General features: G+C 42.8%; 1 protein-coding gene across 8 annotated transcripts in view; it reads left to right on the forward strand.

Moving 5' to 3' along the window:
• The window catches only part of TENM3 (teneurin transmembrane protein 3), a 427,807-nt gene that overhangs the window by 398,331 nt on the left and 15,779 nt on the right, over positions 1–13,697 (forward strand). For all 8 annotated transcript variants that reach the window (XM_069493436.1, XM_069493435.1, XM_069493438.1 and 5 more), the window contains 2 exons: positions 10,544–10,719; positions 11,565–11,800. In XM_069493436.1, the coding sequence (XP_069349537.1) occupies positions 10,544–10,719; positions 11,565–11,800 (412 nt within the window). The remainder of the gene's footprint in view (positions 1–10,543; positions 10,720–11,564; positions 11,801–13,697) is intronic.

A 13,697-nucleotide genomic window follows, 5' to 3' on the forward strand; every position in this document is an offset into this window, starting at 1 on the left:
ATTTTTAACCAGGATGTGTATTTCCAGGGACTTCAGTAAAAAAAAAAAAAAAAAACAGTATAGGCAGTTGGATAAAGTGGCTGCTGCACATTTCAAACATTAACCAAAACACTATTAAGGCAACACTTTTCTTAATACTTGATTTATCCCAATTCCCTTCTGCCTCTACATTTAAAAAATAATTAGTTCTATCCAGGTTCCAAAGGAGAAAGGGAAATGGGGAAATCATCTGTTATTCAGATTACTCAAAAAAAAAAAGAAAAACCCAGAAAAAAATTAGAACAGATTAGTCAGATTGTCTCGGTATATCGGCTTTGTCCTTGGAGTGTATCAGTAGTTGCAAGGCTACACTAACTCTTGCAGGGTGCTCCTTTTAGCAAATTCATGTTCTCGATGTGCTAACTTGTTCCATGATGGTTCAAGAGTAAATGTAGCTTCCAAAAGTGTCAAATTTCCTCTTTAAAATCACTACGTAACTACCTGGGTAGATGGATGATCTGATTGCCTCCTTTCTCCCCTTGCACAGTGATTATTAAGTGGTTTACCCGTAGACTCAGTTATGTATGGCACCCGCCATTTCAAATGATTCTTTGATGGTAAGACAAGAAATCCACACGTTGACAACCCGTATCAGAGATCTTTTTATTTTTTACAATCACAGAACTGGAGGGTGACAATTGGGTATTTTCTAGAGACTTTCCAGCCTCTCTGGCTCATTCCTGTGATATCAAAATAAAAGCAACACCAGCAGCCCTCACTCCTGGCTACCCTACCTCCTTAGCCTCCCGGGGAGGTGTTCAACTCAGAGAAAGCACCTTGCCTATACTCCAAGATCCTGGAATGGCCAGAATGTCTTGAAGCTGCAGATGCAGAACTAGCGTGGACACTGTGCTTCTGCACTGTCTCCAGAGTCTGGGAAGGCCGTCTGTGAAAGAGGTAGGGTGGCTGCGGCTCCTGGCCACATGCTTCAGATCAGTCTGAGAGACAACAGTCTCCGAGTCCTGACTCAGCACCCCTCCCCTCCATCACCCTGCCACCTCTCATAAACACACACAGCACGCACCTCAAAACAGACTGCCTCAACTTCGGGTTCATCCCAGAGTTTGACAATCTGTGATTCTTCAAGTGACACCCCCAAAACTGCCGGGAAATATTTAAATAAAGAAATACCACTTGTAGCTCTGTCTAAAAACTAGTTTTTGTTCTATTTAAATGTGTTTTAAGAGTGTATATCTGATATAAATCAAAATTTTCCCATCACTGGGCCTTCTCCTAATAAAGTGTATAAAAAGCAAAGTCTGAAAAACTTGTAGTTTATTTAAAGGAAGTAGTCGATCAATTTAAGCATTTAATGAAGATAAATCAAGTATCAGCTAGAAGAAAGACTTCATTCTATTTCAAACTCCAGAAAAGAAGAAACCAAGTTCTAATAAAGACAAGCATAGGCCTGGCCTGAAATTAGAAGAAAGAAGTCATTTACAGATGATGTTTTAAAGCCAGATCAGTTGGAGAAAGAATAATGAAAGAAAGATGTTATAATCTGGAAGAACGAAATGGCTAAATCTCTAAATGCATCAGACTGTTCCTACAGATGCCAAGAAACATTCAGGATGACTAAACCTTCAACCTTCAAAACCTAGAGGAAGGTCAGAATGAGTTTATGCAATGGATATTTATACTTTAGAGCCAGTGACAAAGGCTACACCCAGCAATTTGTCTCCAGGTTCATATCTCTATGTGCATATTCAATTAAAGATCACTTCATTTACACTTTCTTAATTTAATTAAGGGTTCTATTTTTTAAACTTAATTTTTAAAGTGGACCCCATTCTCCTTAACACAAAGGTTAACACTAACCACAGGCATGGGTAGTCCCAAACAGGCCTGGTCTGGGTGACACCAGCCCTCTAGGAGGCATGCCATCTAAAAGAAAGTGAAAGTCTTTTAAGTGCTACGTTGCAAAGGCAGACTGGCAAATTATTAAATCATTTCAAACCTCTTAGCCTTCAGTGAGGCGGGCATTTTGTCTGTGCCTTTTAGTCATCAAGCATTTCCTATTTATCCACTGATTTCCAGTTCCTGTCCGTCATTTATTCACTCCTGAATTCATTCATTCAGTAGGAATGTATTATGTGCCAGTACTGGCCGTAGATACTGGAGAGTGCAGGGCTGAAAGATAGGGTCCGTCTTTCAAGGAGCTCAGAGTCCACTGGGGGAGAGGTAAGAACGCTGAGGGCTCAGTGAGAGAGGCGTCGGGCGAGGCAGGAGCGTCTGAATCCGACTGGGGAGGGGGCAGGGAGGAGGCGAGCAAAGCCTCCCAAGAGAGGTGGTTTGTAAGTGTCCTAGGCCAGAGGAAAGCATTCACGAAGGAGGCAGAGCATGGCAGGTTTCGGAAAGAACGTGCAGCTCAGATGACAGGAACACAGAATGTGTGGGGGGAAGTCAGGAGATGAAACCAAAGAGGGAGATGGTGGTTCCCTTCAGGCAGGGCCCGTGCTGCCGAGATGAAGAGTTGGTCTGGTGGATCCTCTGTCCTTAGTAGGGCTCTTCTAAAGGCATTTGGCAGGGAAGCAATATGGTCAATCTGGTGTCTATATAAGAGTGGGCTTAATGTAGAAAAGTAGAAGGTTAGGAAAAAAAGGTAAGTTAGGAGACAGTAAATCTAGTTAATAAATGGAGTCCTCAACCAGGGCTGGGTGCTGAAATCGCAGAGGAAGACGTAGATTCGTCATTAGGAGCTGAAGTGTAACTTGGCGTCTGAATGAATGCAAGAGGTGGGGGAGAAAGAGGATCTAGGGCGAGTCTCTGTTTTCCGAACTTAGATGACTAAGCGGATAGAGAGACGCAGGGAAGAACTGCAGGCTGGAAGACAAAAATAAGTTCAGATTTAGAAATTATACAGTTGAGGTCACCGTAGTCCAGTCTAGCGGGTGGTCAGAAATGTCTGCTTAGAACCTAGGAGAAGCCAACTCTAGAGATGTGGGTGCGAGAGCTATCGAGAGCTGAAGCTACGGGTGTGAATTAAGTCACGTTGAAAAGGCATGTGGGAGATCTGGTTAGGAGTCGGGAAAAATGTGTGAATGTTTGAATTTACAGACTGGAGTTCCCTGTGGCTTAATATTAAAGACAGTGGCTGTGTTAACACTTAAGGGTCCACTTTCTGCTACTGGACACCATGTCCCTAATTTTTGAAATCTTCAAATCTGTGTCTCCCCTTGTAGATTCTATCACTTTGTGTATTTGTTCTCCTTTCTTTACTCCCTTTTGCTCCTTAACGGCCCAAATTTGACCATTCTTCTGCCTTTCCTTACTTCCTGCACTTTGCAGAATATTCGTTTTCTCTCTTAAAGCTTGTGAATAGACATTTTAGTCTCAGTAGTCTCTCATCTTATATTCTGAATCTATCCGGTGCTACTCTTGTTTTTCCTTCATATTCTTTCTTACCTCCATTTTCCATATTATTGACATTCATTAGCTCTTTGCTGCTGCTTTTTTTCTGTTCTTTGTCTGCTCTACTTTCTGAGAAGCAGCACAGCCCCACTGCAAAAGGCACTAGACTACAAACCTTGGGTCTAGTCCTGATTTTGTCCCTTACTCCTAACCGTGTGACTCTGGGCAAGTCACAGCACCTCCCTGGATCTTGTGCCCTCACCTATGAAATGAAAGGCTCCCTAGTGATTAAAAATCCCTTCCTGCTTTAAGAAGTCTGTGATCTGCCATTTTTTCCCAATGTCTTACAGGCCCCTGTGAGGGTTTATTCCAAAAGAAACAACACTTAACAAAAGTTACCAAATTCCCTTTGCTGAAATGTATACTGCATTTTGGTCAAACCTAGCACCTTAGGTGTTATGTTGGTGGTAGAAATAGCAATTTATAATAACAAATAACATTTCTCTTTCTAAATGGGCTACCTACTTCTTAAAAACCTTTCCAACTTACTCTAAGTATTCCCCAGCCCTCCCTGGCCTCACTCCCCGCGGTCTTCCTGGGTGTGGGTCTGTGTGGCAGAACGAGCACCTCCCACAGGGAGGACAGAAGAGACAGAGTTTGTCCTCTGAGCACTTCCAGACCCCATAGAATAAGCCCAGGAGGATGAGGGCATGCATAGTTCTGTTTTGAAGCTTGTTGGGAGCAAAAATCTCCCTTGCCATCAACCTTCTAGCAAGCCTGTGCTTCAGGATCTGATATCTAAACAAATGAGATGTGTCCCACTCACGTCAGCCTTCCTCAGTCAACAAACAATTTTAAAAAGTCTGGCTTCAACACAGCCCTTCCCTTACTGATAGCTAACACAGAATCCTTCAAACCCCTGGGAGAGCTAATTCTGCAATGCCCTGTCTTGAATGTCCCAAGGCCTGTGAATTTCAGAGCTGGGCATTATCACTTTGTCAGTTCTCCCTGATATGGTAATGACTCTGTAAGGAAAGAGGCATTGGGTTTGTTTTTTTAAATTTGATCCTTAGGAAAAAAATGTCATTTCTGGGACCATCTATCACTACGCTCAGTGTGCAAAAGGGCTGGACCAGAGATGAAGGAGGAAAGATCCGCCCTTGTCTATGCACCTCTGGACTCCTGTTATCTGGGCTGTTTGGGGAAAAAAAAAAAAAAAAAAAACAGAATAGCAGCTTGACTGCAGACTGTGCTCCCCTTTCTGGTTTTATGGAGCAAAGCGCAGGTCAGAATTTGCCCCGTCAGCAAGACCTTCTAACTAAATTGGTGTTACCCACCCCAACCCCATACAGTTCTCTCCCCTTTCTCTTGAAGCTCCTCCTAGCACTTGAGACAACAGTCATGTAAAATAATACTTTCTTTTGTCTTGCCTATTTTGCATTTTCCCTGTCATTTTTGGTATAATATATAGGTAGCAGTCAACTGAGTATTAGATGATTCCATGATTTGGGAGTAGGCTGATTGCTCTACTTACCCTGAGGATGGAAACATTTTGCATTTTCTATCCAGAACCTGATTTTTGAGGATTTCTTACTGCCAACATTGCAAGGAAAGTATAATTTGTTTGTGAGATAATGTTAAAATATGTAAACTTCATGTTTGTTCCCAGAATACTTAAATGTAACATCTTTTGATACTAGTGTTACAAATCACATTATTGCTATTAGGATTCCGAGTCAGTCCACCATGAGAGTTTAAATCGGGCTCCGCTCTGTTTTGCTGTGTGTGTACGCGTCCTTCCTCAGGAATGAGGAGCAAGGAAGGATGCATGCCCACATTCTCAGTTTCGACAGGGTTAGTAACTTTGTTCTACTTTACCTCAATGATAGATAAGAGGCTGTTACAAATTAGCATTGTAGAAAAAGCGTTGCCATAACAGATGGCAAGATTGAGGAGAGTTTTATTTTTGTTTTTGTTGGCTGTTAAACTATGGATGGAAATTTGAATCTAAGGTACTCTGTTAGATGGAAGAAAGGATTTTACCTCTGAAGAGAGCGTGTGTGTGTGTGTGTGTGTGTGTGTGTAACGTGTATATACATAGTGAGAGAAAGAGTCTTTCCAGGGAGTCCTTACTGGGACTCATGTACCCCAGTAAGCAGCTCTCAGAGTGGGCTAATTCTGGGATGATTCTGGGGTAGATGAGGAAGGGCCAGTCATGACTAAACTTGAACATTTTTCCCATTTCGAGACCTCCAGAATGTACCCAAACCAACATCTGCACCTCCTCAGAACAGGCTTCATTTTGCCAGGAGGAGGCAGTCAGGGTGAGACATTTAGCGGCTCTCACTGCCCCCTCTCCAGGTGAAGAGAACAGAGGCTGAGGGAAGGCGTTGCCAGCATTGTATATGAGTGAGTACATAAGTTGGTCTCATCTTGGAGATGGACCAATTCGGCGTCAGGCTGAGTTAGAGACCAAAAATCAGCAGAAGGGACAAAGAACGGATCACTCCTCAAAAGAGCCACCCCTCTGCAGTGTGACACTGCCTCTCGCCTCTGGTCCATATGCTTCTCTGAAGTTCTGATCTGCTTTACATGTGTTTTTCCCAAAAGCAGAAGATAATTTTTCATAACATTAAAGAAGCCATTTTATGGGGAAGCACCAAAGACGATAAAATACTCCTAATGTCAAGTGGTACAGAAAGTTTTCGAGAACTGCAAATCGGTACCGTGTGAATAAATTTGCCATGTCAATAGTCTGTTGACGTTGGGTTGGTAACAATCTGAGGCAGTTGATTTTTCTCTCGGTGATCTGCTGAAGATGTTTCGGCAGAGAAGTATTATTAATATACTAGTGGTGTTTCAGAAGGTTCATTTAGTATCAGTGTGTCTGAGAAGAGGCAGATAGACCAGTTTTAAAAGTCTAGGGCAGCTCTGGGAATGGACAGATCGGTATCTGAGAGACATTACCAATGAAAAGTTGGGAAATTCGTGTCTGTAAGAGGAAGAGAGAAAGAAAATTTCATTTCGGGAAGAATACAGCATTTTCAACTGAGAATGACTGAGGCCGCGGCCGTCTGAGGCATTTGTTGATAATCCCACTGCTTAGGGAACTTAAAAAGAGATTTAAAAATATACCACAAAGGCTAAAACAGCAAGTCTAGGCAAAAATACAATCAAAATTACAGACGAGCAAATAGATAAACATCAAATAAGGGCATCCCCTCAGCGAAAGAGCAGTAAGTCAGTAGGAGCCTGAGGGAGTCTGCCTTTTCCAGCGAGAGTCCTGTGTAAAGAGGGTCATTCCGGAGCAGACAGGAATGTGCTGTGCTATGAATTTGAAGCTACGAGGCCAAGACTAGAGGAGCTCAGCGGAGGGCACGGAGTTGATGTTCTATTCAAATTCCCTGGAGCCTATTGCGTTGTAAATTCAAAAGGCTAATAAAAGAAAACTATATCTCAAATATACAAGCTAGGCAGGGCCGGTTCGCCGCTGAGGCCAAGCAGCATTAAGTTGAGCCACAGAGTTGCACGTAAGCAGAGAATGTGTCCCGAGGCACATCTGTTGGATGGAGAGGTCCCTGTTAGGACCCAGGGTCAAAGTATTCCAGAGGACAGCTGGCCATTTGCTGGTGCATCGTTTTTCCCCTGTTGCGGGGTGAAGAAGAGTGAGTCTGGCATTTCTGGAAGTACCTAAGAGTCGCCTTTGATGACTTATTTCCTCCCATTCCCTCATCCAGAGCCCCCTGGTCATTTTAAGGTCTCTCTTTCATCTTGTTTTCATTTCTGTTGACATAGGTGCTAATCTGTGAAAAAGTTTTCATAGATCCACACTGAAAAGAAAAAAAGAAATAATGGTCTTGTGGAGAATTGTTTCATAAAGCTTTATCTGTTCCTTTTAAAGTACGGTCCCTTTTAAAGAACTTGCCCTGCAATTAGATCCTTTCTACCTTTGCTGTGTTTAAATGGCCTTTCTTTATGAAATGATGAGGGTAGCACGTGGAAATTTTATTTTAATGCAAAAATCCTGTGCCAGTCCCCAATTTTTTTTCTCCTGGTTTGTAAAATCTATAAGTCTGGGAGCCGCTCCCTGCCTGGCTTGTCACCCCCACCTTGGGCTCCTCGTTAAAACCTCGCTTTTCTTTAAAATCTTCAGCACCCCATACCCTCCAGCAAGAGGGCCTGCCCAAGGCCCCCCTGCCATGCGATTCCCCTACTGGGCGCCAGGCCTCAGCCAGGCCCCTCCACTCCCACCATCGTCCCTCATGGCCCTGCCAGTGTCCCCCTCCTGCCTGCAGGGTCCTCCCCTGCCTGAGCTGCCTGGCTGCATCCTGTCTATTCCAAGGCCGGCTTGGTCCCCACCTTGCTGTGGCTCTTCCCTAGCTCCTCCAGCATGAAAGCCTCCCTTTCCGCATGCCGGTCACTCTGGAGGATCCGATCACTCCCAGGGCACTTACGTTTAATAGTTAAATTTTTCACCTAGTGACTTCTCTCCCCAGCCAGACTCTGAGCGCCCTTCTTACTCAGGAGTAGCTTTCCTGGCCTGCCTCGTGCAACACTCCAGCCCCGCCAGTGCCTTCACGTAGGTTCAGCTACTCCTCAGAAGGCACAAATTCAGAACTTCCAGGGCTAAACTGTTAAGCTGGGCCACTAAGATCCCAGCTTAACCCTATGTCCTTCTAACTGTACTCCATACAAAGGTTACTTGTATTTTTATTTCCCAAAGAACCAAAGGCTAATAGGTGACAGTCTGAATGCTCAACATCCCAGGCCGTATCTCCGTGTGCTCAGCATCCTGTGATACAAAATGCCTGCCCAGCAGGAAGTGGGATGTGCGGTAAGCCAATGAAAGAGCAAAGTCAAAGGTTGGAGAAGTGCTTTCTGCAGGAGAAAGGTGAAGTTTCTGCTTTGGAGTGAATGGGGCTGGAAAATATAAACCAGCGAAAGGGTCGAAAAAGTGCAGGCCGGTGACAGCAGCGAGAATGAATCAGCAAGCGGCTTGCAGGGGGTATCGTATATCTAAAACTAGAGTCCTCAACTTTAAACCGGGCACGGGCATTTACAGGAGGGCTAATGGGCCTGGGGTCAGCTGCACAGAAGTTCCAGTTCCTGATCAAGTCCCCTAATCACATCATATTTTCATTTTTCCATCTCTATGATGGGGGGCAGGGAGTAAACAGTGTGAAACAGAAGTCTTATCTTTGATACAGGAGCATTCAAAAATGTGTTAATTCTTTTAAAACCCAGTGGCAGTTTCTGCACATCGTACTATGAGAAGTATAATGTGATGCAAGAATTACACCAAACTCACGACTGAACTTCAGGCCAGTTTTGTCAATAATTCTGTAATTCTGCTTTGCTTGCTGCATAAATACACCCATACGTGTTTGTTTCTTCAAGAGCGATAATTTCTTCAAAAAAGAAATGACAGCTATAAACTATGCTGGACTTCTTTCATCTATACCTTAATCTGCCAGGGGCTTTTGGGTTGGCGGGGAGGGGGGTGGTGTCAGCTTTGTTCCTGCAGCTCTGCCTTTTGTGAGTCCAAACAATGATGATACTTAATGGTGCATTTGCTTTCTGTTGCTCCATCTCTGGCTTCTGCCTCCTGAGTGCGCGTTGCTGCCGCTGGCTGAGCAGCGTGGCAGGCTGTCGGATCACGTCCGTCAAGCCGGTGATCTGACTGGTGCTGTCTCCACTGAATTAATGGGATCAGCTCATCTCCGGGCGCCGAGCAGGTCCCCGTCCCTCGCCTTGCTCTTCCTTCCGTTCCTCTCCCCACCATAACATTGCCCTTGCTCAGTCTTCTCCGTCTTTAGCAACTATAATAGAATCTTCTAATTATCACCCACAGTTTTCAAAATGAATTTTTGCACTCTAAAAACTCTCTATCCTTTTATTCCAAAATATCATTTAAGCACTTCTTTTACACCCCTTACTCCCAAGTCGCCCTGTATGTTCACCTATTATTATGATCCTCTTCCACTTTTTTCTCTCCCCTGGTGACTCTTGTCTTTCTCGAATAACATCCTTTCTCTACTAGTTCTGCATCTGGACTTAGTTAACCAGGACATGGTTCAAGTCTCCATTTCACATCTTAGAACCTTTTATTAATGAAGTGGCCTTAGTATCAATCTGAAACCCAACCTTAAGTATATTGTTATCCCAAGAAAATCTCTATTTTTCATTCAGAATTTTGCATTTTTTTTCCCTTTCTTCAGGCAAGTCTGTCATTTTTGAAATTTTCTCTGGTGCACTACAAATACAAAAATCACAAAAAAATTTAGTCAAATGCTGTATCTATCATGCATATTTAGGAGCACAGGACAGCTTTTAAAATACATCCTAACACTTAAATTATAAGTTTCTCTTATGTTTATATGCTAAAAAGAGTATATGTATAATAAAAGGGCAAATAATCATTAAACATAAGGAAATACTGCATTCATTTCACTAAACATAATAAATCACCATTTAAGATATCACCCATTCTTACAATGGTATAGACAAGCTAGGTTATCATCAGTATAGACAAGCTAGGTTATCATCACCACTGCCAAAATGTAAGTTCCAATTTACCATTATAAATATGTCAATCACTGAGAAATAAGAAAGTCCTTAGAAGGCTTTTATTATATTGATTTGTTAAAGATGTCTCAAGTATTAAAGGAGTATTTTACATGTGCAAATACATACATGCATGTATACCTACTGTTTTACAAAGTTTTATATATATGCATGTTGTACTACCATAGAGGGGATAAGTTAGTAAAACTTTAAAAACTGATATAACAGCGAGTTAAATCTACTTCGTAGAAAATATGCAGGAATACTAAGGAATTTAATATCAGCAAACATGTTCCCTTTGAAACAGCCAATTAGATGTGCAGGAGGATTTTGGTCACACTTCAAAGAATCATGTGCGGAGATGGAGAACCATTCTGTTTACTGTTGCTCTCACCGGCGAGGCTTTTCCATGTTAAACAGGTTTTTGATTACTTCAAAGTATGTTTGAAGTCCTCACTCTGTGTAGCTCATGCACAAAGACAAACATTCTTCCAAATTTGTGCAACGAATATTGCTGCACGTTATAGTTATAAGTAACAAGAACCTGCAGTCTCCTACGTAATACTGAGTTAATGCCTCTTTGCTTTAGCTACGACAGTGAAGGTCGTCTGACAAATGTCACGTTTCCAACCGGAGTGGTCACAAACCTGCATGGGGACATGGACAAGGCCATCACAGTGGACATCGAATCATCCAGCCGAGAAGAAGATGTCAGCATCACTTCGAATCTGTCCTCAATCGATTCTTTCTACACCATGGTTCAAGGTAAACACAAAAGCATAATTTTAAACTGATAGTTTTAAAATACCACTACCACCCAGATAGAATGTGGCAACCCCCATTTCCTAAGATGAACCAGAAAAAGGGAGGTGAAAATATAAACCTCTAGATATTGGTGAAATAATCTAGAATGTACATGTAACATTTAGTTAGTTATATATATGTTTTTTTTTCAAAATAGCATAATGTATAAAATGACCTGTCAGCCTATGGGAATAGTGTCTATTTCCATTCCCATTTAATAAAACAACTTAATTCCAACTCTTCACACTCATGATCTGACCATTGTTGAGCCATCTAACACAGTTTTCCAGAGCATGTCCTCATACTGCCCTTTTTTAAAGTCAATTTCAGGGGGACTATCACTTTATATTTTTGGTATTCAAGGTGTAGACACTAATCCTTTCAAAGGATCTTTGACAAAAGACCTAGGGACGGCTGTAGGGGAGGGAAGTCTTCTAAGACCCTGGAGGGGGCACACCAGCCTCCTAAAAGACCATACACTTGGCTCTTGACAAAGTATTTATCTAATGCACATCCCATGGAGCCCGAGGCCTCATTTTATCAGGCAAATGGGAAAAAGAAATCTATTAAATTGGAGAAGCACTTTAAATTCCCTTAAAGTTTGCCTTTAATATTAAGCCAAACCTCTGACAGCATGAAATGCCAGCAATCAAAATTGTTTCGTTACTTTCTAAAAGAACATCATTAATTAAGTACTCTTTACGTCTAATCAACATTTTAGAAATTTATATCGTATCTCACTGTACAACCGGCCAAGTGTTTAATCCATACCTAAGAGTTCATGTTTTCTGCTTCTTGTTTTTTAGATCAGTTGAGAAACAGCTACCAGATAGGTTACGACGGCTCCCTTAGGATCATCTACGCCAGTGGTCTGGACTCGCACTACCAGACAGAGCCACACGTCCTGGCTGGCACAGCTAACCCAACGGTTGCCAAAAGAAACATGACTCTTCCTGGTGAGAATGGTCAAAATCTGGTGGAATGGAGATTCCGAAAAGAGCAAGCCCAGGGGAAAGTGAATGTGTTTGGTCGAAAGCTCAGGGTAAGTGAGTGCGGGAGAGCAGCAGATGGCGGCAGCCCTGGGTGTCTGCGCATGGCGGTGTGCCCTCCCCTGCCTGCACTGTGTGGGCCACACTCAGCGGGGTCGGCATCCTAGCGCAGAGCCTGAGTGGCAGCCAGCCATCACGCCGTTACGATTGCTTGGGATAAAAGCCACTCATTTGAGAACATGTTTTCCTCAATATATCTATGATTAAAAAGAAATTCTCCCTGTAAAGTTAGGAAATTGCATACAGCATAATCCTAAGTAGCCAGGGTTCTTATTTTACTCACATTATCTTGATAATCTTATGCTTTTCCTTTGCCTATTCAAGTAGGATTGATGGCTTCTTAATGTGAAGATGGGATAAGAATTGGTTTAAATATAGAAAGTTTTCCAAAAGCATAAATATGTGTAGTGAAAGAGATAGGCTGGCCGTTGAAAGGTGAATTCTTTCTTTGCATCTCAGTATTTTAAAACTACAGTTTGGGTACATAGAAGAGTATGAACCTGAGAACCTAACTGCTGCCTCTTCTCTATTGATGGAAAACTCCAATTTATATTACTTTTAGGAGAAATGCAATATTTCTGATTATGCTGGTGTAATTGAGCTTTGCAAAATGTTATCTGCAATTCCTTGTTATGCGGTTTTTTTTAAATCCCTCTCACATTATAGGCCAGATATATTGAGGCATGTGAAGGCAAGCTCTGATTTATGATAGCTATTTGGTAAAGACAACATAGATTAAATACTGAAACAGGTTGCAAAAAACCACCTTTAGCCACTGTAAACTGAACCTGATTCATTCTTTCTATTAGGAAGCAAATTTTAGTTTATCAGGTAAGTGTAGATAATTCTTCCCAACATTACTTCCCTTGCCATTTGAAAAAATTACTGAAAATGAAGGTGAAAGAACAAACCATGGGGCTCACTCTTCATGTCCACTTTTTTGCACCCAAAATGATTAAATTATTACCCTAACAGGCCAACATTATGAACCTTGGCAATCCTTCAGGGCAAGAAAACAGCTACTAAATAATGTCTCTGGCTAGAGAGATGAAGTTAAAAAAAGAATCAGTGGATCAAGTATAGACTGTGTCTAACTTACAGGTTATATTCTGATTCTGGTTCAGTTGCAAGACAAGTGTTTGGGACTCTAAATATGTGGTCTTCTGGGGCCAATGCTGTGTGCTCCCCTCACCCCATCGCAGGCTGTGGGAGCAGGACGCCCTGGTGCCAGTCCCGTGTGGGTCCGTCTGGCGGGCTGCAGCTGGGGAGGCTGGAGGGAGGTCAGCTTGCAAGAGGACTGAGAAGAAAAGGCAGCAGGGCACCAGCGGGAGAATGAGACTGGGGAGAATAAAGGGATGGCCGAGAAAACAAGCTCCCAACATCTTCCAGGTCACTTTCCTGGGGTCACGGTCATGGTCGTCATGGTCTGTCGCCAAAGTGAACTCCAGCTCCTGCCTCTTCCTCTGCTGAACCGAGGAGGCTGCCACTGCCTGCAGCCACGCCGGCCGCCTCCGCTTGCTGCTGCTTCCCAGGGCCCCAGCTGCGGGGGCCATCGCACACGGAAAGCTGGTTCGCAGCCTGATCCCTGAAGCCGGAATGATATACGTGTGTGCACACACAGAGTCACACCTCTTCTCAGACATGGGACTTCATCAAAAGACACAGCGATACTGCTCACATTTGTGCTCCTCGCTCTGCATACCAAAGAACACACAGCACTTAATGCGAATTTTTAAAACTACGTGTTCTAGATCAGGCTCCACTTTTTACCAATAGTAAACCTTATGGTAAAATCATAACATGGCTGAATCTCAGTTTCCTTATCTATACCAATGATATCCATATTATGACATAAATAATATAATATCATCTAGATAATATCACATTGAG

This window comes from Eulemur rufifrons, chromosome 18 (genome assembly GCF_041146395.1).
Source record: "Eulemur rufifrons isolate Redbay chromosome 18, OSU_ERuf_1, whole genome shotgun sequence".
NCBI classification, from domain to species: domain Eukaryota; kingdom Metazoa; phylum Chordata; class Mammalia; order Primates; family Lemuridae; genus Eulemur; species Eulemur rufifrons.